This window comes from Protopterus annectens, chromosome 6.part0 (assembly GCF_019279795.1).
Source record: "Protopterus annectens isolate FY-2018-M chromosome 6.part0, PAN1.0, whole genome shotgun sequence".
NCBI lineage: Eukaryota > Metazoa > Chordata > Ceratodontiformes > Protopteridae > Protopterus > Protopterus annectens.
Window position 1 is genome coordinate 1,035,355,970 of NC_056737.1, and position 23,562 is coordinate 1,035,379,531.

At 41.6% G+C, this 23,562-nt stretch overlaps 1 protein-coding gene across 1 annotated transcript in view; it reads right to left on the minus strand.

Annotated features, from left to right (window-relative positions):
• The window catches only part of ATG2B (autophagy related 2B), a 1,825,281-nt gene that overhangs the window by 185,437 nt on the left and 1,616,282 nt on the right, over positions 1-23,562 (minus strand). Inside the window, exon 36 of the mRNA XM_044074646.1 lies at positions 10,432-10,501. Within this exon, the coding sequence (XP_043930581.1) occupies positions 10,432-10,501 (70 nt within the window). The remainder of the gene's footprint in view (positions 1-10,431; positions 10,502-23,562) is intronic.

Genomic DNA, 23,562 nt, shown 5'->3' on the forward strand with positions numbered 1-23,562 from the left:
TTGGCTGGCTACTACATCATTAGGATCACCATCTGATAACACTGCATATGGGTCTCAGTTAAGGATATACCCTTTTACATCACAGAAGGATATGGGCGACTGTCATTCATTAAAGAAGGAAATACATGTCAGCTGGCAAACAGCTAACCTAACAAATAATTCAGCAGCACTGAAAACAGAGAAAGGAAGAAAAACATCTGAATTTTCTGTTCATTACCACTGCGTACACATTCCCCTACAGAATAATGTTATATTACATTTGCATACCATGACCTTTTATCAACTCTTTTAGAATATGGATATCAGCTTAGCTCAAAGTTGTTAATAAAACCAGACACTATATTACATGTAGTGGTTTTGTCAAACTGCACAGATCTAAAGATGGCCAAATTAAGAGGAACAAATACAGTTAGACAGCACAAGAAAAATATCCAATTAAGTCAGAAAAATATTGCTATTCTGAGAAAATGTTACAGAACAGCACTTGGCAACGGTATCTCCTTAGACAAGCCCCGCTCATTTCACATCTGACAAGGTACAGTAGCATTTTCTGAAGGAAAGAGAGGGCAGAACTGGATTCCCTGATAAATGTGCACAGCAAATATGCACTTGATTGCAGATCAACTGTAAGTTAAGGCTGAAGTCAGTAAAGAAACAAATTACCAGCAGGACCAGACATGTGCATTTTCCCTTCTAAAATAATTAAGAGACTTGATGAGATTAAAGTCCTGCCTAAAGGACCATATACTGAATTTATGTGCAGATGATCTGTTGCTAACAATTACAAAATCCAGGCAACTTGTGCAGTTGTACAGACTGCATTATTCTAGTTTGCCTGATGTGAAATAAAATTTCAAAATGGGGAGAAATAGTGTAATTTCTGGTAGGCTATCATCCACCAGGAAAATTGTAAAAATATCCATGGAAACAGCTCCACAGACAACTAAATCAGAGGCTGTAACACTAAAAAACTATTACAGTTAAACTAAAAGATTTGGCACAGTAAACCACTGATAAGTGCTTCTACTTCAAAGTACACATTTCTCCCATTCACCTCCCAGATGGAGTAGATTTCTGTGGGGAGTCTGTATGTCCTCCCTGCACCCGCAAGATTTTATTGGGGGGTCATGCTTCCTCATGCATCCTACTGAAATGGTGATAATCTATACTATTTGTAGGGGTGTATAAGTGAGTGAGTGAGTGACTGTGTTTACACCCCAAGATGATCTGGCATCCTGACCAGATTTACTGCTCTGTTTTGTACCAACTGTTAGTTTAGCTAGGCTCTGGCTCTCTGAGAGACCTTGATCAGGATAAAGCAAAGAATAAATACATGCACTGGAATTGAGAAAATGATCTATATTTATATTTTAGCCATACATCCATCATATTTTTCCTAGCCAATACTGTATCTACACCTCATAACTACACCTAAAGTTACCACAGCTCACACCTCTCATTTCCACAAGCCACACTAAACAGGACCTTTATCCAATCACAGCAACTCACCTCCAGCTAAACTACTGCTCATCTTTCCTGCCTCCCTTCTATAACATTTCTCTTTCTTCCACCAGTAACAACCTATCTCAGCCAGTCTACAGCATTAACATCTCTCTCTCATAGTGTTTCTACTTGCATTTTTCTCACTTCTCCTTATCCATTTTATTCGCACTACATCCTATCTCTCCAAACACACATACACTTCAATCTGAAACCCTATCCTAAACAAAGAACCCATCACTACCACATGCAATCAATGCAGCCAAATCAGTGCACGACAGTCCTATCTATCTATCACAGACTTTGAGAAATACAATTATTTAAAACTGAAACAAGTTACACAGCAGCAAAATTCACACTATGTATATACTATCCCTTTTCTCAGAAAAAGAAGAAGAAAAAAAATACTATGTAATACAAATACCACACCCTGCCCCTTTACAACTCAAATATCAGTCCCTCTAGCACAACTTTACAAACAACTTCAAATCACATACCTTGTAACGTGACCCCTGTAAACATCATCATCAGAAATAGCCTACCACTCAACCTAAACATCTGAAGTATGCTAAATAAAATATATAACTTCATGCTTGAATTTCTCAAAACTCTCCAAATATTGTCACATTTACTGTAACAAAGGTAAACTACAAATTCAGAAATACTGCCCCAAGGATATAATATCCTCCACATTGACAGAACCAATAAAAGGGTGGTGGCGAAACTTGTGTATGCAGAATGCCTTTAAATCTTACCTTATTCCACAGAAACTTCCCTTTCTAAGGAGAAAGAATCTTTGGTCAGTCATTTAAAAAAATATATCAAAAAGTAATCAATAAGCATCATAACCCTTTACACTCCTCCAAACAGCAGCACGCCCACTAATGAGGTTAGTCTACCCTGGGCAGCAGCAAGCATAAACCAAGAAACGTTTTACAGCATAACGTCAACTACAACCGGATTCCCACAAATCAAAATTCATACTCCCACTGTCTTAATCTTTACATCTTCAGCCACCTAGTGTTAGCCCCAACTAGACACAATAAAACCATAACACCCCTATGCTAGACTGGATATTAATGTTCCAGACAAAATTAGCCGGTTGGCTTACTCTCAACTCACTAAGTGATCATTACCTCATATTCACCATTCAACAATGGAATAAAACCCCTAAAAAAGTAGTTGTGCACACTTACCATAAATGTAGATGTTCGAGTGAATTCACTGTTGCAGTCATTACATTTGGGTAATCTGCTGGCAGGTTGCCCTCAGTCGGCCTGAATTCCAAGGTCTTGGGTCCTGCGTCGGTTGCTGTCTCTTCTTCCATGACGTCAGGGGTATAAAACAGGCAGCCGAAGCCATTTTCTTTAGTTTTTCTTGCCCCAGATGTCAGGTGCCCCCCAAATGGGGAGCAAAAATATATATAAAACTATATATACATGTAACAACATAAACTTTACCTTCATCTAAAAGCAAATACACCACAAAGGCTGTAGAATATAGTGAAGGAAAGAGAAGCTCCAGAATAAAGGGGATGGCGGGCAGGTAACCCGGACTGCAACAGTGAATACACTCGAACATGTTCTTCGTGTTTCACTGCTGCAGTCATTACATTTGGGTAGAATCCCAAAGCTATGGATGGGAGGCTGGAACTAAATAGCATTAGGGGCAGCTATAAGGCCCTGCAGAACTGCAGTGGCAAAGCCTGCTCTGGACTTAGAGAAGAGAGGCAAATGATAATGCTTTGTAAAAGTATGAACAGAACTCCAAGTAGCAGCTTCTAGAATGTCTATGGTTGGTACCCCTCTGAGAAAAGCTGCTGATGTAGATGCAGCCCTGGTGGAATGAGACCTAATGCCCTTGGGCACCGGTTTACCACGATGCAAGTAGCAGAAACGAATGCAGTGGCTTATCCACTTTGAAATAGCCTTTCCCTCTGATCCTGCAGCAAATGCCACCAGTAGCTGCTCAGTTTTTCTTTGAGCTTTGGTCCTGTTTAAGTAGAATCTTAGTTGTTTGTGTACGTCCAAGGAATGCAGAATCCGCTCCCTCTTATTCTGCGGATTTGGATAAAAAGTTGGCAGGTGAATAGTTTGGTTAAGAGCCACACTGGAAACCACCTTAGGCATAAAAGAAGGATTGGTCCTGAGGGACACCCTGTCTGGGTAAAATATGATAAAAGGGTCCACAGCCATGAGGGCCTGTAGCTCTGAAACCCTTCTTGCTGAAGTGATTGCCAGGAGCAAAGCTGTTTTCCATGATAAAAACTTTATATCTGTAGTAGCAGCTGGTTCAAATGGAGGCAGGGTGAGCTTTTCCAACACAAAATTGAGGTCCCATGAAGGAATTGGTGATCTTCTGGGAGGCCTTAAATTTTTGGCCCCTCTAAGATACTGTTTTAGCAAAGGGTGAGAAAAGATTGGTGGCTCTGTGTTATAATGAGCTGAGATGGCAGAGGCATGGATTTTTATTGATGAAAAAGATAGGCCTTTGTCAAGCATCTCAGTCAAGTATTGTAAAATCTGAGGAATATTTGGCTTTGCTGTGTCAGTTCCTTGTACTTGGTTTCAAGCACAGAATCTCTTCCATTTATCAGCATAAGATTTTCTAGTACTAGGCCTTCTAGCTTCCAAAATGACATCCATCACAGATTTACTGAGATGTGTTGTTTGAATAACTACATGATCAGACATGCTGCCAGGTTCAGTGTTTGGGGCTGATTGTGCAGGATCTGATTGTTTTGCTGAGACAGTAAATGAGGTCTTGCAGGCAAGTACCAAGCTGGGAGTTGAGACATATTCCTTAGGATTGGATACCAGTGTTGACGTGGGCCAGTCCGGGGCAATTAAAATCATTTTTGTTTTTTCTTGTCTGGCCTTTAGTAGGACCTTGGCAAGAAGAACTGAAGGATAGGGCATCTACTTTCCATGCTTGTCTGTGATAAGTCCTTGTGCAGAATTTTTCCAGTTGATAATTCCGAGGAGAGGCACATAGATCTATGGCCGGGCTCCCCCATTTCTTTGTTATCATGCTGAAGACTTGTGGATCCAGTTTCCACTCTTGAGGGTCCATAAGGTTTCTGCTTAGGTCGTCTGCCAGAGTATTTTGTTTTCCTGGCAGGAATTGAGCTTGAAGATGTACTTGGTAAGTCAAGGCTGTGTCCCACAATGCCATGGCTAGTCTGCAAAGGGGGTATGAGTGTGTGCCCCCCTGCTTATGTACCACATAACCGTGGTGTTGTCCATCTTTATCAGTAGTTGTCTTGGATGAAGTAAGTCCTTGAAGGCTGTCAGGGCATTCTGAATAGCTAACATCTCTTTCTGGTTGATATGCAGATGCATTTGTTTTGGGGTCCATATGCCCGGAATGCATCTCCCCGTCAGATGGGCCCCCATGCATAGTCTGATGAGTCTGTAGTTAAGGTTTGGCTGGCAGGGGGTAGAGTGAAAGACCGTCCCATGTTCTGGTGACATGTCTCTGCCCACCAAAGAAACTCATGTTGAAGGCAGGGAATGAGAGGAATCATTGTTTCCAGACTGTGACAATGTTGACTCCATAAACTTTTTAGGTACCACTGTAGTTTCCTCATATGCAGTCTTGCATATGGAATCAGTAGAAAGCAGGATGTCATGAACCCCAAAGCCTGCAGAATTTATCTTGTAGATAACTGGGTTTTTGTTGCCATCTGTTTGAAGTAAATAGTCAGTTGCCTTTGTTTGTCTGGCGTGAGGAAAGCCATTTGGGCAGTTGTATTCAAGCTTGCATCCAGGAATGTTATCTTTTGAGAGGGGACCAGTTGTGATTTCTTTTCGTTTATTGTGTACCCTAGGCATGTTAGACACTCTTTCACAAACGCCAAATGCTGATGAAGAATGTACTTGTTTTCTGCTTGAATGAGACAGTCGTCCAAGTAGGGATAGACTTGTACACTTCTTTGTCTGCAAAATGCAATTACTGGTGCCAGACACTTTGTAAAGACCCTGGGCGCAGTAGATAAACCAAAGGGCAGTGCAGAAAATTGGTAATGCTTAAAGCCAGCCTTGAAACGGAGGTATCTTTTGCACGATTCCCTTATTGGGATATGCAGGTATGCCTCTTTAAGTCTAAAGTCACTAGCCAAGCATTCTTGCCCAGCATGGGCAAAAGCTGCTGCAAAGTTAGCATTTTGAATTTTGGAATGTCCAAGAATGTGTTCAAAATTGATAAATCCAGTATTGGGCGCCAGGCCTTGTCTTTTCTGGGTACCAAGAACAGTCTTGAGTAAAACCCTTGTCCTTTTTCCTGTTCTGGCACTGGCTGAATAGCCCCTATATCCATGAGGGACATAACTTGTTTCTGTGCCTCTGCCCATTGATTTTTTAGCAGATCTGGCCAACCATTTGGAATTGGCAGAGTGTGGAAATGAAATCTGTATCCCTGGGATACTATGTTTAATACCCACTTGTACTGGGTTATTAACTGCCAATTTTGAGCATAAAGTGCTAACTTTCCCCCTAAGGGAGCTGCCAAAAGATAAGTGCTTGGTGATGGCAGAGGGAAGTCATTGAGACTGTTTACTGTAGGGTTGTGCTTTATTTCCTCCAGATTTGGAGGTAGAGGCACCCCATTGCTTTGACCTGTAAGAATCCTGTGACTGGTATCTAGAGCCTTTAGGGTGCCTGGATTTGCCCAGTGAAGCTCTGTCAGACACAGGAAAGGACCATTTTTTTGTAGGCCAGTGTCTACTGAATCTTGGTGGCTGCACTTGTAAGAAGTATTTTACACTTTACATAGACTTAGCTTTGTCTTCCATTTTCTTTAAAACCTCTTCTGCCTTAATACCAGAGTATCATGCTGTAAAGGTGCATCTAGCAATTTAGCTTTAACATGATCAGGCAAATTTTGCTCTTTTAGCCAGGCATGCCTTCTAATCACAGATCCAGTAACTGCGGCCCTGCAAGAGGCCTCTAAGGAATCAAAACCACATTGCAAAGTATGCTTTCCAACTTGTTCTGCTGCATACAATAATTCCTGTAATTCTTTATTTTCTACACATTCAGAAATCAACATAATTTTCTGTTTCAGTAATCCCATAACATGCTGTTGATATTTAAGCATATAAAACTGGCAGTTTAAGGCCCTAACTGCCAAGGTTGCAGATGTATAAACCTTCTTTCCCCATCTATCCAGTGCCCTGGAATCTCTATTAGAGGGGGTAGGATTTTTAGCTGTTGAGGCCTTTACACCTTTGGGACCCTGTGAAATAGTTTCAGGGTCAGCAGCAGGGTTTTTAAATAAAAAATTTGTGTGAATCAGGAACCCTGTAATACCTGTCTGGCTTACTAGGAGTCGGAGGTAAGGATTCAAGCTTGACTCCAAAAACACATCATCAGCAATGTCTAAGACAGGAGGTATGGCTAAAGGACTATGCTGAGGGAGAAGAAGGAAATCCCTAAGCCTCTTTTTTGATTCTGAGAAATCTTGACTCTCCCAATGAAAATGCTCCCTCAAAGTATGCAAGGTTTCTCCAAAGGAATAATCTTCAGGAGGAGATGCAGATGGGATGGATTCCTCTGCATCAGAATCCTCATAGGGTGGTATAGAAAATTCCTGATCAGAAGAAATAGAAACCTGATCTGAAGATTCATAATCAGTGTCTTGCCTAGGCCTCTTATCAGGAGGGGGTTGGGAACCTCTGATCAAGGTAATTAGGTCTTCAGCCATTTTGATCATCTGTTTTTTGGGCATAGAGGCCTGAGCATGTGGCTTATGCATCATTTTTTTTAGCTTTAGAAGTTGCTTTTGTCTTTGATTTTGAAGCTAGCGTCGATTTTATACAGAAATGCTGAGGCCTGAAGACACCCACAGAAGCCAGTGCCTGCTAAGCGGCTCTGGACCCATCCGAGGGACAGACATCCATGGGTACAACACTTTGAGAATCTCGCGGTGTGCCAGACTCCACATGGGTCTCGGTAGAGGCCTGCGACTCGAAAGTAGCGGGTATCACAGGGGCTGCAAAAGCACCTCACTGAGTACCGGCGAAGTGGTGACTGGCTTAGGGTAAGCTTTGCCATTGGTTTTGGACCTTGACGGTCTGTTTCTGTCCTTTTCTTTGCATTTTTTGTGAACTCTGGTAGTTGGATTGCTATCCGACGACATTTCAGGGTAGTTAAATCTGTTTCCAAAATATTGTGAAGCAAAGATATACTGACACTTAATAGTGCGTTGGTTAAATCTAGCACAAAACCGACAGCAAGGCTCATTATAATCTGGGCCTAGGCAAGGAATAAAGTACAAATGGAAATCCTTATGAGGCATTTGCTTCCCACAAGTAATGCAATTATTAACTTTTACTGACATCGGTACGGAGCAAGAAAAAGTTTCCCCAACAGGGTACTTAGCTTTAAGTGAAGACTTCAGTTTTGAAACTTGAATTCGAAAATTTCAGGAGTCGGCCGACCGACACTTGCGAACTGCTTCTGCTTCGGGCACCGCGTGGCAAGAAAGACTAAAGAAAATGGCGTCGGCTGCCTGTTTTATACCCCTGATGACCTGACGTTATGGAAGAAGAGACAGCAACCGATGTAGAACTCAAGACTTTGGAATTCAGGCCGACTGAGGGCAACCTGCCAGCAGATTACCCAAATGTAATGACTGCATCACCTGTTTTGACACAGTAAAATACTTTAACTTCAGCATTAACTCCTTCAGAACATCACCCAAAAACCTACAGCTGGCACCCACTAAAAATATCCACTTGTACAAGTTACTGAAACATTAAACTGCTATTTCCTAGACATCCTTAACACCCCTACTACCATGAGGAGGAAAAGGATTACAGCCAGCCCAGCTCCCTGGCTGAATCATGAAACAAATAACTATATCAAATAAGGACATTGAGGTTATGAAAAGAGGTAAGGTGTGAGAGCTGTCCCTTCCAGATGATAAAGCCATCTATCTAATGGTTACAGCAATAGATGCAAATAAATAAAGCCAAAAAGGTGAATTTTCCAGGCATACATGGACTTTCACATCTGCTGGACTACAATTGCACACCACTATCTGGCTTACAGAATTTGTCGCCAAACTGATCTGCTGTCTAAAATAAATTCTAGTAAAATGGCAGTGGCATCATTGCTAACTAGGATAAGTTTGTTGTTGTAAAGATGCTGCAATCATGAAAAAGAACGGTATACAAGGACTCATCATCAGTGGTATTTTAATAACCAGTCTTCATGAAAGTGCATCCTGCCAATCTTTTGTAAGCTCAGTGAAACAAGTGGCTTTGAGAAGGTGCTATTAAAACAGATTCGGAGGAAGTTCAGTGTGACTTCTCTGATAGAGACTGGAGAAAACTATTCCCTGTTTTTGAGGGGTTTATTTACTGGCAATGTCCCGTCTGGAAGTGAGGGAGATCAGCAAAGACAGCTCATTGCACATCTTCCTCTGGCTCTGCAAACCAGGCATTCTTGGGGCAATAAGACAAATAAAAAAACCTCAAACACCACCTGAAATGACTGTCTGAATGATGGCCACTCCTAGCTGATCTTTGTCTTGACAATAGGGAATGAATGGGCCAATTTTCTGGGAGGGGGTTAAGGTTAATGGCTGAAACGTTGTGGCGACAAAGAGTGATTAAAAAAAAAAAAAAAACTGGTCAACCACAGCAAAAAAAAAAAAAAAAAAAAAAAAAAAAAAAAAAAAAAAGGGAAGAAACTTGGGAAATCATATTTTTTAAAAGTGTTTTTCTTATTGAAATACAAGACGAAAATGCTCCTTAATGGGTGAAGTTCGGCAGTTTGTGCACCGCATGTTGTGGTACAAAGGTAAGAATAGAAATCACTGGAAAAGACAATGGTTATAACTCACAGAAAACGACAGTGACCTACAATTATGGAAGCAACTTCCTGTTGCCTTATGTATTCTGATTTTTACATTAGTAAACGATATGAAAATAACCTCACTTTTTCAAATTTTAGAATCCTGCAAGTTAGGAACTTTCTGATTGCTCAAAAAGCTTCTTTCTAAGGATTGAGATCTCAAGTAAATCACATTAAATGACAAATTATTTCAAGCACCTAGTAAAACACCAAAGTTGCAAACCAGAAATTACTTAAAAATATTAATCCTTCCCAGAATCTTTGAAACACACTAGGTACCTGGGATCTTACGAAATGATATAAAACGGCTCTGTCTTAACATTCCACTAAACTCGCATTTCTCTAGAATGGAGAATCTCTGGCTGGAAATGTGTCCTTAACTTTTTTTACATTACCATTACACCAGCTACAACTTATAAATATAAACTGGAGATTATTAGCTCCCACCTCAGGATCTTTAGAACACATTTCTGGTTGTGTTCCCTACTACATATTTTCATCATGGTTTTTGACCAGTTTCTCAAACGTCTCTGGTCAAACAAAATTCTTCTTTAACTGTCAGGTGAAAACTTGAAAAATAATTAATCCTAATAAAAATTCTAAGCGACACATTCTCCATACCACTGGAGAATAGTTTTAATCTAAAGGTTACAAGATTGTCTTAATTCATACTTATCAAAGCAGTAAGTGGAAGGTGCTGTAAAAAGAACCTGCCTCACTTAAGATTTTGGGAAGCTTCTAAAAAGGGAGTCGAAATAAAACTGAAAAGATACAGTCATGAAAATGGAGGACAACTGCAAATGGGATCAAGGTTAGAACCTTCAACTGTGGACCTTGTAATACAAATGAGACATTGTGACAGATCAAAAATAAATTTATTCATTTATTTATACTTTGTTGACTGGGTTAGCCAGTGGTATCTTTTCAAGGAAGACCTGAGACGCCTCAAATAAATATGCTTCTCAATATCAGGGGCAATTACTATGGAACATATATCCATGCATATGCGTCTATGAACAAGAATTTAACATGATGAATGTCATTAAAGATAACAGAACTCTGAATCGCATACCTGGTCCATTGACACATGCTTTCCATGGTAATCAAGTCTGATTGGCACTTCTGAAGTAAATCTAAACTCTCTGCAAAATACACAAAGTCAGCAATAAAAAATACATAATTATAACTAAAACATATTTACTATGCCATGCATATTGCAGCTTTAATCACTTTAAAAGCATTTATGGAGCTTCAGTAATGAAGCAGGTGATTAATAACAAAACGGTCCTTCTGTGAATGTATTTCTACAGCCTTGACAGGAAGGAAAACAAAGATTAGAAACTGACACTTGAAGGTTTAGCTGCAAGACATTTTCTGCTTTAAATTAATATTCTACAGCACTTTATAATGTCTGTGTAAGTATGATAAGGGACACGCACTCCATTTGCTGATACTCACTGAGACATCATAATAAATTTGCCAGTTCCGAAGTGGATGGAAATGCTTTAAGGCAGACTTTAACATTAATCTTTCACATAGCTCAGCTGCAATAACACTCAACCATATCTAATCTGAAAGAAATACTAATACATTGAAATAAATTAAAAAAGGATAACCTGCTAGCCCAGTGCAATAATTTGCATCACTGTGTAGGGAGCATGCAGGAAAAATTGTAGTGAAAAAGAATTTATGTTTACAAACTTGAAAATGTCACCTGTATTTAAAGAAGAAAGAAATATCAAGGAGAGTACTTTATTTTACATTTACTCAATAAACTGGAACATACCATGTATTTCACAGATAAATGAGAAGCAAGTAAATATACAATATATAAGCACATAAAGAAAGCAACAGCAGTTGTTGGACATTTGTTTTTATTTTACACTTTGCTTACTTGGTTAGTCCCACTAAGCCAATGGCCTCTTTCCAGGGGGGAGACCTGGGGTTCTATTCCTACAGCCTACAGGAAATTTTCACCAGGACATTGTGGATCTTCCCCTGCTCTTTCAATACGTCCTGTGTGATCTGGCTCCCTACTGAAATAACTGCACTCGAAATGCTGAGTGCTAACAAGCTGAAAAAAAAAAGACTGAAAACACAGGAGAAGAACAAATCTCAAAAAGCCCCCCCCCCCCCCCCCATGGACCTCAGCCCCATCCAAACTTATATATATACCAACTCCAGGATAGCCATATTTGGAGAAAAAGGAATATTCCAAGAAATGGCATCTCAAACTTGGTATACACAAGTCTGTTCTTTCGGACATTCAATCTCCACATTTTGGGTCTCGCTCTAGCAGGTCTCAAAATTTCAAATGGTTACTGTAGGATCCTTTTACACCCACCAGTGCTACCAATAACTCAGGAAGATGTTGAGACTGCTTGATTTATACATTTTGTGTCAATGTCTTGAGTGAAACTGTTCTACAAAAAACTGGAAGCTTCACCATAGAATTGGAGAAGATTGCTATGCTTGTAATCCCTGAATTCCATATTGGCATCCATTTGTTTTGAAATTTTAAGATAAAGTTACCAGTTTGTGATTGGACTTAACCAGGGAGGGAGACATCAGTGGACAGGTACACACACAAAATGGGTTCTTTGACGATCTGTTACAGGGAGTTATTAAATCTAGGAAATTTTGAGCATATCCTACATTTGAAGTATGAGCTTCCCAGCTTATTGAGGGTTAGTTAAAGTCTCCCAGAATAATTCATTTTTTTGCTTACAGGAAGGCCTTCAAGTATATTTAGGAACTTAATGTGATTTTCATGAGACATGGGTGGGGGGTTATGTAACTGGCTATTAGCTGATGACTGTTTCTGATTAGTGTGACTGTTATCACAATGAGCTCTGTTTGTGGGTCTCTAAGAATATGCCTAGAGGTGATGTGATCTTCAAAAAAAAGTATGGAGACTCCACTGTTCCCATCAGGTCTAAAAGCATGAAAGGCAGAAAATCTATGTATGGTGTATGGAAACAAGCTTTTGTGATTATACACGCACACTGAAGTTGTCCAAATGCAGGAGTGCCTCAAGGTCGGGCATTTTATTACTGAGACTCTTGGTATTTTGCATAGCTACCTTGAAGTGAGCTTGCATTTGATTTGATGTTTTTTGGTTACTTTGAGAGGTCCATTAGCCAGAATCTGGCAAAAAAAAGCACTATGAGGGCAGCAAAGCCTTTACACAGCATGCGGAAACCTTGGAAGGACATGTGCAAGTCATTCTTAGCACTTAGTAGTGCTGTCAAGCTTTACATCTCAGGCTGACACATACTGGATCCTCTTGGAATGACACCAGCTATTTAACCAGTTGTTAAAGCCAATTATCCTTTCTTTGCACTTAGGCATCATTCTTGGAGAAGGAAAGATTCCACTCAAGACCAAGGTCTTACCTGCATCTGTGACACACACTGAGAATTTTGACATGTTTCTCTGCATTTCCCTCAGGGTTTTGTGCACCATTTACCACATGGACCATAAGTCATGCTGTACACGTATATATTCAGTGTAAGGGCCTTTAGGGCCCTAGACAGATCAGAAATCATGGCACCTGAAATATGACTTGCTGTCACCCTGTTTTTGTCCAATCTAGTGAGAGCTAAGTCAGTATGCCTGACATGGAGTCACCAATCACTAGGATGCTTTTATTTGTAGAATGGTTTGGAGTATTGGATTTGACATGATTTATGGCCTGGTGACTCTTTGTAATGAATGTGCCAATGGTGACATGGTATGTGGCTTTCACTGAGACCTAGTCCTAATGGATCAAAGTGGTTTAGGCAAAAACTTTTTAGTCAACATAAGACAATTTAGTGTGTAAGCGAAGCACTATAATAAGTGTGTGTTATTCACAGGCTGTTTTTTTTCTCGCAAGGGTGTTGTTTCCATGTTATTTAAGTATTTGCATATGTCATAAATAGAATACATTTACTAAGCAAGAGTTCATTGTCTATGAGCATCAAACAATTGCTACACTGCCTAAAGATACCGAGTGCTATGAGGCAGACAATGGTGGAAAAACAAAAAAAAAAGCTGTCGACCAATTTTAGTACAGGGAATCAGAACTTGAAGTTTAACCAAGTTAATAAACAGAGGATGCAAAATTAATTTAAATTTTAGTTTACACTGCAATTAAATTAAAATTATTTTTTGCACAGGAATCGGTGGGATAATGTCAGTTTATTGTTTTGAACTATGCAGCACTTAATTTATGTGGTACAGCCTAGGGCTGTATGAATGTATAAGTGAAAATGAAACTGCTTGCTTCTAGCTAGTATAGACTTATGCAGCACTGCGTAAAGTGGCACTCAGTTTAGTATAAACAAGGCTTATGTGTTAACTTCCATACTGTTTTTATTTTATCAATGCCTCCATGATACTCAAGCTTTTCACGTGACCATAGTTGATGTAAAGTAATGGAATAGTTACAATTACTAATAGCAACCTTGACTGTCCCTTTCATTTGAAAACAGAGTATCCCTCTTTCTGCTTCCATCAACTGTAAATGTTCTTTTATGGCCGATTGTCTTACGACTCTATCTTTATAAAACCCTTTAAACATAAATCCTGTATGTGTAGCCTCTACAGGGACTGCATATGATGGCATTTTCCCTCTGCAAGAAATGCGGCTACAAACCCAACAATTTGACTTATGTGCCTTTGCAAATAAATTTTGCATGGCCAAAAATCTATTGAAATCAGGCATTTAATCATGATGTCCCTGTTCTCATGATCTATTATAACTGAATATCTCTCCCCATTTTTCTCTGCAACTGTTTTATTTTCATTTTCTTTTGTATTTACATTTCTTTTTTGGATTGCCTTGTCCTATCCATATATTGCTATTATAAACAATATATACAATAGTATCAAAATGCATATGAGTATTAACATGCACCTCCAAAGCTTGCATCTCCATGTGTGAGGTTTAGTTTCCTCCATTTTTACTGTCTTTCTTCCAAATGGGTACATCAGCATTTAGAAACAAATTTAAAGATTGTCACTTTCCTGACACTGTTTGACTTTTATTAAGTTACAATGATCTCTATGAACTAACATGGCGTGCTGCTTTTGCTTGGATATCCCGTTTCCTAGGATTAATCTTTTCCTTGTTTACCTTCTGTACTCTGTATACTAACGGCCCTATCTGTTCTGTCGCCTCAAAGGGACCCTGCCAATTACTATCCCGTGGTCCCACTTTATGGAAGTTTTTTAAAAGCACCTTATCGCCGCACTGTAGTTTTATTTCCATGGGAAGTGCTGGCATTCCCTTCCACAGGCAGTAAGCCTGTTCTCTGGTTATAGTGTCACATACCCCCTGTATATTTTTTAACCATTTTTGGTGTTCTACTGCTGTCATTTATCCACCGTTTCTAGGTCACAAGAAGTGTGAGGGGCATTTTCCTTCCTGTTATCACCTCAAAAGGTAAAATTTCTGTTTTACTGTTAGGTGTAGCTCTGATGCTTAATAAAATGCCTGGCAAATATCTCACCCGATCCTTGCCTTTTTCCAAACACGCCTTTTTTAAGCTTTTTTTGATTGTCCAATTCATCCTTTCAAAAATTCCATTGGATTGTGGATGATATGGAACATGAAACCTGTGCTGAATCCCCCAAAACTTGCATAAATGCCACATTATTTGGCTTGTAAACTGGGGTCCATTATCCGATTCTATGACCCAAGACCATCCTCGGTGAACAAAAATGTTTTTCCATAATGCCTCTGCCATGGTTTTAGTTATCATACTCTTGGGTAGGAATTATTTTTGCCGACTTTGAAAACACATCAGCCACCAATAACAGATATATGTATCCCCCTTTTGTAGCTGGGAGGGGCCCTGCATAGTCTACTTGGATAGCATACCATGGTTCATCTCCCACTGGTACAATATGCAACTGAGATTTTTTTTATATTTGCATTAGTTTGTAGATAAACCAAACATCCCTCTAAAACTGTCTTAAACAGCTTTTTTAGACATGGATTCCACATCTTCTGTTTCACTATACTCCATAACTTTTCTATACCTATGTGGCCCAAAATCTTGTGATTATATTCGACCAATTCTCTAGCTAGATCTTCCGGTATATATGGAATTTTCTTTCTGTCTGGCTTTGGATAGACAAGTGCCTGTTTGGCATCCCCTTCCCACACAGACCTGTCCAACTCTCCAGGAATCCTTTTCTGTTTTTGAAGGGTTGTCAAATCCTGTATTTTTACAGGTGTAGTGTTTTTAACTGACATTACCTTGTCTGTGTGTTTAAAACAGTCATGTGAGTCTAGCCACTTTCCTGTTTCAGCTGCTTGCTTTGCCTTGGCATCTGCCAAAGCATTTCCTCTAGCCTCTTCTGTGTTACATTTTTGATGTGCTTTGATTATGACAATACTAAACTTTTCCTGTAAATCATTCTGGGTAAAAAAATGCCCATAACTCCCATAGTACTGGAACATGTTTTAGGGGTTTGTCAACACTGTTGACGAATCCCCTTCTGACCCAAACTGCCATGTGTAAGAATAAAGAATTTACTACATAGGCACTGTCACTGTAAATATTGACAGGTTCAAATGTTGCAAAACATACTTTACTGCTTCTATATATGACTTTAAACATTTGGGAATAAATGCAAAAAAAATCTACACAGAGCATCATTCCAAGTAGACCCCTCAATGTATGTCAACCATTCTTCAAATGCCAACATATTGAAAAAAAAATCCTTTTTTGTCTTGCCACTGAGGCAGAGTCTGAAATAAATGAGACTGTTGATAAATATCAGCAGGAGAAATAACTGCCATTTTCGTTGATCCCTGTCCAATGTGGTGTATTTTGTGCTCCTTGTAAATCTTGTTGGACTTTCTCTAACTGTCGTGTCAGAGTTACCTCTCTAGTTTGTGCCTTTAGTAAATCTTGTTGGGCTCTATCAGAGTCTTGTTTTAAATCAGAAATTACATTTTGTAAAGTCTGAATGCTATGTTGAGTCTCTGCCTTTAGACGGCATTCTTGTCCCTTACTACTGTCCCTAGGCAAATTATGAAAAGCTGTTAACACCTTTTTTAAAAGGTTAATAGTACACTTTACTATGTCAGAATTTTCTTCTTATGCATTTGCAAGATTTGTTCTATAACAACATTTTTATGTAGTCTATTCCATTTCTGACAATAATTGTCATACATTTGTAGTGTATGAGATTTAGATAATGCCTTAAGATATTGAAGAAAATCTTCAACAGTTTGCATTATATCTGACAAAGGCATGACTGCAGAAGGTACATTTAACTGTTTTGAATCTGAGAGACCAGTGACACCAAAAGGAAGCATATCCTTAGACATGATAGGATATATCATACTGTAGGGCTTGCATACTAGACTCCTGTGAAAAGATAGACAATTTTGGAAATTTACTTTCACATAAAAAACATTCTTCTTGAATTGCTGTACATTTTGTCATGTACGGATCATAGACATTTATCCATTTTGAACATTAAAAAATTCATTTTATGTCTGACAGAGAAAATTTAAACCATGTTTGTAAATAAGACCAGACCTTGTCTGTGGTATCATGCAAATCTATTTGTACAGAATGTAGGCATGTTAAACTTAAGTCTCTAATGGCATCCATTTATAACTGTGAAGAATTTGCTGTACTTTTTGTAGATGTCAAACAGGTGATCGGGCTGGTCATTTCGAAGAAACTGTACCTTTCAACAGATGAATTAATGGTGGAACGTCATTGGACAGATGCAACGGCAAACTCACGTACCACCTTGGAGAAGCACTGGAAACTGTCAACCTGTGGAACTCATGTAGAAATAATGGCACCAAATGAACAGTAACTGCTGGTAACTCGCCACTGTTAAATTACTTATAATAGCACAGTAACCAGACTTACAACGTACTGCTGTTTCTGTTACAGTTTAATATGTCCAAGCAGTTACACTGTCTGAGTTATTTTAATTTTATTATATAAAACATAGCTAGAAAAAAGTCTTTGCTTCTCACGAACTGTGTCGTGCCTAGGATCAATGCACACTTCATCAAGACGGCTCTAAAAAAGAGCAAGCAATGTTCAGCTTATATATTCTTTTTTGATAGCAGTAGATGTTATTTCCTAGTGTCCTTGTGGTTTGCATGACTGATTCTTGTTCCATGTCATCTTTACGTCAAAGTGTCTGTATTTTATTTCTTTCATTTCTGCATCTGAAGACTCACTAAAAAGTCCCTGTTAAAAATATCAAATGTCTCTTTGTATGTTTCAGTCAGTCATAACAGGATGACATTTTACTGTATCAGTTTAAGCCTAAGCCCACAACCACATCTTCACAGCTAAGCTAAACTAAGCATGTTTCATATTTCCTCAGAAATTTCTTTAGAAGATATCTGAGATAGCTTTTGCTAAGGACGTCATACTTTCCGTATTTATTTTTAACTTTGCAGTTCAAGTCTTGCATTTCTGCTTTGAGATAAGAAAATATTTTAATTTCTTGTCAAGAATGTCAGAAAAATTGACCCATTCTTGGTCTTAAGAGCCTGCTGATTCCAGTTGTGCTTTCCACAGAGATGCCAACTGAATGCATTTCAATGGATATTGTGGGGCCACTAGTAAAACTGACAAAGAAGTTATGTCTTACCATAATGTTCCATTTGAGTTGTTGAGCTTCTTCCATTCATCACTGATGGGTATGGTTCCGAACCCTCGGAACCGAGTCGGCCAAATGCCAATCTAGCGTACACCAAACTCTCGAGCCACGCTACTACCCACAATGCCCTTCATCCCATACCTCAGATCGAGTTTGCAGAACCATAGTAGCAACATATATATAAGAAACAGAAACAAAGGCAAAGGCCATCTCTGCGCAAACACCCTAACACACCAAAATGACCCAAAGATCCACCAGGAGCCTTGGCGGGGGAAGGTGGGAGGGTGTGATGAATGGAAGAAGATCAACAACTCAGATGGAACATTATGGTAAGACATAACTTCTTTATCTGAAGTTGTTAATCTTCTTCCATTCCTCACTGATAGGACCGAGTCCCTAGCTACTACAGAATCTGGGTGGCCCTCATAGAAGAGCATTCCGGAGAACTATAGAGCCAAAGGCACCTCTACCACTGGAGATCAGATCCAATTTGTAATGCTTGATAAAGGTATGGGGTTTAGCCCAGGTGGCAGCTGCATAAATATCATCCATGGAAGCCCTAGCATGAAAGGCGACAGAAGCGGCCACAGCTCTAGTGGAATGAGGTTTAATGTGGCCAGGAGCTGATTCCTTCTCTAGAGAACAAACAAAGGAGATGCAATCCCTAAGCCATTTAGACAAGGTAACCTTAGACACTGTCGATCCCTTTCTAGAGCCCGCAAAGGCAACAAAAAGCTGATCTGATTTTCGAAAAGACTTTGTCCTGTCCAAATAAAACCGCAACTGTCTGTGGACATCCAAGGAATGAAGACAGTATTCCCCTTTGTTGGCATAATTAGGGAAAAACACGGGCCACTCAATGGACTGATTAATAGAGAATTCCGAAACCACCTTGGGTAAGAAAGTGGGATTGGTATGAATTGATACTCTGTCCTTATGGAAAATCAAATAAGAACTTTTAATGCATAATGCTTGCAGCTCTGATACACGTCTGGCTGAAGTAACTGCCACCAGAAACAAGGTCTTCCAGGACAGAAACTTCACATCACAGGTTGCAGCTGGCTCGAAGGGAGGTAGAGTCAAAGTCTGAAGCACCCTAGACAGATTCCATGATTCCACAGGTTGCCTAATGGGAGGTCTAGAATGAAAAATCGCCTTCAAGAAAGTCTTACTCAGACAGGAAGAAATAATAGGAATTCCGTCTGAACCATCATGGAAATTGGAGATGGCAGCTAGATGCACCCGAATCGTGGATGCGGAGGCCTCGTTAAGGAAAAGCTCGGTCAGGTATTGAAGAACCGTAGCTACTGGAACAGAAATAGGATCCAGAGACAGATCTTGTGCCCACAAGGAAAAACGTTTCCACTTGTCTTTATAAAGTTTTCTGGTAGAAGGTTTGTGGGAGGCCAAAATAATATTCTGTACCGTAGAAGAAAGTGACTCAAGCCTGGCTACTAACGGAAGTGGAGCAACCAAGCTGTCAGTTTGACAGTGGCCAGATTTGGAGACGACAACCCTTGGGGGTGAGAGATGAGATCCTGATGGAAGTCTAGAATCCAAGGGGGTCGGAGCAGGTGTGGCTGAAGGAAGGGGAACCAAACCTGACGAGGCCAGAACGGGGCAATGAGAATCATTCTGCTTCTCAACCAAGTAGCTTTCCTTAAGACCAAGGAGATCAAGAGGATGGGAGGATAAGCGTACAAGAGACCCGTGGGCCAATCGAGAGTCAGAGCATCTCTCTGGGACTCCCCCTGCAGAGGAAAGAGGACAAAGTAGCTGCTGCACTTCACATTGGAGGAGGAGGCAAACAAATCGCAGCAAGGCTGGCTCCAGCGGCTGAAAATTTCCTCCGCCACTGCTGGGTTGACAGGCCATTCGTGAGGAAGCAGGATGCATCTGCTCAGCCTGTCCGCAATCACGTTGGAACTCCCTGGGATGTGTGTAGCAATCATGAAAAGGTTGGTAGCTATTACCCACTGCCAAATTCTCATGGCTTTGCAGCAAAGGGGGGTAAGATCTGGTCCCTCCCTGCTTGTTGATGTACCAGACCACAGAAGTGTTGTCGGACTGGATAGCAATTGGTCCGACAGGAAGAAGAGGGTGGAGAGCTTGTAACACCAGTAACACAGCTCTGAGCTCTAGAACTTTGATGTGTAAGTCAACTTCTACAGGAGACCATGTGCCTTGAACAGATCTTCCCTGAAAATGGCACCCCCATCCTATAAGGGAAGCGTCCATAGTCACAGTGGCTGGACTGAAGAGGTTGAAAGGGGCGACACCAAAGACCTTCATCCATTCTCATCCACCAGAGGAGATCCTGCTTGCAAAGATCGGTTATGAGGATTAGTGCGTTCAAGAGATGATGATTGTGTATCCATTGAGTTTGAAGAAGCCACTGTAACAGGCGCATATGAAGCCTAGCCAACGGAACAATGGGAATGGCTGCCGCCATGGAACCCATAGCCTGCAAAACTTCCCTTGCAGACACTTTCCTGTGGTTGAGTATCACTTGCACTTGTGTTCTTAGTCTTAAGAGCCTGTGATGAGGAAGAGATATTAGACCAAGCTGAGTGTTGAACATACCCCTATGAATTCCAATTGTTGTGAAGGCTGAAGGTTTGATTTTTCCCAATTGATAGTAATACCCAGAGACTCCGCCAGAGACAGAGTGTGGCGCAGGGCCCTGGTCAGTAGATGCTCGGTGGGGGTGGAGAGGAGCCAATTGTCCAGATAAGGAAACACCTGGAATCCATGCAGTCTCAAGTGAGTTGTCACCACTGCTAGACATTTCGTGAACACTCTGGGGGCCGTCGAGAGACAGAAAGGCAGGGCTTTGAATTGAAAATGATTGGCTTACAGACAGAAGCACAAAAGCCTCCTGGAGTGTTTGTCCATTTTGATGTGGTAATACGCATTCCAGAGATCTACAGAGCACATCCACACACCCTCTCGAAGGCATGGAAGGATGGCCTGAATAGTGACCATGCGGAACTTGGTCTGTATAACTGACTCGTTCAAACGACTGAGATCCAGAATGGGCCTCCAGTCCCATCTTTTTTGGCACCAAAGAGAGTTTGGAGTAAAACCCTAATCTGCTTTGATCTGGGGGGACCTTTTGGATGACTCGCTTTAAAAGAAGCTTCCTGATTTCGGAAGCTGCCTCCTCCCTTTGACTGGGTGGATCATCGGTTAGGGAGAATTGTGGCCTTGGAAAGGATTTGAGGGGAATGTGATAGCCTCTGGTGATAATTCTCTGCACCCATAGATTGTCGGTAATGGTAATGGAGGACCAGGCTGCTAGGTGCAGAGAGAAACGCGCCCCGACTGCTTCCGGAGGAAATCAATCGGGCAACGCTTCAGGAGCGCTCATAGGGCCTACTAGAGAAAGAATCTCTGGAGCCCTGATTCCGGTAACCCCCTCTGCCCCTAAAGGGACGTCTTCCACCGTCGGAGTCCTCGCCAAATGGGTCAAGAAAGAAACCTTTTCAACTTCTTGTGCCACAACTTTCCACTCCTCTGATTCCTGGAGAAGGAATGCTGAGGTTTGGAGAAGCGCAGGCCCACGGCAGACAAGATCTTTCCGTCCTGCTCACACCTGGCCAAAGTATCCTTGACCTTAGAACCAAAGAGCACGGAGGGCTCAATAGGGGTGTTCATAAAAGAAGACTTGAAGGAATATGGTAGGTCAGAAATGCGCATCCAGGCATGATGTCGGACAACCACACCAGCACCTGCCGCTCTAGCTGCTCCTTTGGTTGCTTGAGAGAGCAACCTCATGGAGGAATTCAAAATCATTTCAAGGATGGCAAGTTGAGAGGCCACTTTGTCACATGCACCATCCGACACTTGACCCACTTGGCTACCAGAGAGTTCGGAAATAAGGTCTCTCTGGAGTCTCATAAAGTGTGCCAAGAAATTCAGCGAACGCACAGCAAAAGTCGCTGCAGCAAAGACTCGCATCCCTAGCCTGTCCACCGCCCGGGACTCCCTGTTGGGTGGATGAACAGCCAGACTCTCTTCTGCCAAGTCCTTCTTTGTCGCCGCCGCCACCACCACAGCATCTACTGGCAAGCCTTTCGACCAATGGGGTTGATCTTCTGGAGGAGAAAGTACTTTGTCTGATGATCTGGGGATAGCTTCTACTGAATCTGAACTCTTCCACGCTCGCTGCACGATGAATTTGACCAATTCATCTGCAGGAGGGGTCACCCAGGACGTAGTGGGCCAGGAACGGAAAGCTTGTAAGAATACGGATTCCTCCGGAGAAGGGGTGGAAGATTTCCAGTCACCCCGCTGACTCAAAATCTCCAAGATGTCCCCAAAGGAAACATAGTCAGGAGGTGATCTAGGGGAACCTTCCCCATCATTGTAATCCGTATCCTCAGTAAGGGAGTCTTCAGGTGAGTCCATGTGTTTTCTTTTGCACACCCTCTTCCGAGGGGGCTCTTCGGTGGGAATGTCAGAAGAAGCCTCGGAAAGGGGGGTGCTTTGGATTAGTGGTCCCCTGCAAAGGGCTGACGATGGCTGAGTAAGAGGGGGAACCAAAGGCGAAGCGGAAGGAGGAGGATTGTTAGCTGCCAGTGCCCTCTCCATAATCCGGAAGGCGGGCCCACCTGAAGAGGGATGGGAGCCCTGAACCGAAGAGGACTGAATTGGAACCGGGGTCACACCCCGCTCCGAATGGCCTACCTCCAAGACTGATGTCTGAGAAGGGTTCAGTGTGGAAATAACTCTCGGATCCGAGACGGGAACCGAGAAGGCCATTGGTGCCGGGGCCAGAACTGAATATTCCACCCCCAAAGCAAGGGGTTGAGTAAGGTGAGCTATCATTGGAACTGAAGCCCACCGGGACTTAGATGCTTCAGGCATCAAAGCAGTCGGTGCCGAAGGAAGGGGTCCCGTTGAAAGCAATGGGGCCTTGGGACTGAAAGATCCCCATCAGGAGAATACGAAGGAGTCAAAGGAGGAAAAATCCCAACACCCGGAGCGGAACAGGGTCTGGAGATTCCTCTTGCAGTCAATACCTGATCCACGAGACGAACAATGTCTATTTTGGACACGCACCTGGCAGACCTAATCGAAATCCCGGAAGGGAATTCAGGCCTGTCCAGAAAAGGACTGTAGGGTTGCCCGGCAAACGGGTCCACAGAAGATGAATACCTGGTCCGTGGTAATGAACTCAATGGAACCGAGGATTCTGATTTGAATTGCGTAAACGGTAAAGTCGGCACCGAGAGGGAACTCGGAGCAGACATCACAATCGGGGTAATAGTCAAAATCAGACTAGAGGTCATCTGAGCCGGAGCCTGTAAAGGTGAGGTCGGTGCCGAAGTGTCCTGAACCAGACTGGTCGGAACCGAAGAAACCATCGGTTCAGTAGTCGGTGCTGAGACCAGCACCAACAATTCAGACTTCCCAGAAACTGTACTAGGTGCCGAAATCGGTGGCACTGAAACAGCAAATCGATGCTCAGAGGAATATCTACCAGTCTTAGATCGATGATTTTTGCCCCTATCACCAGCCGTTGAGGAAGGGTCTGAGCAAGGGCGTTTCTTATTCTTGTCTGGAG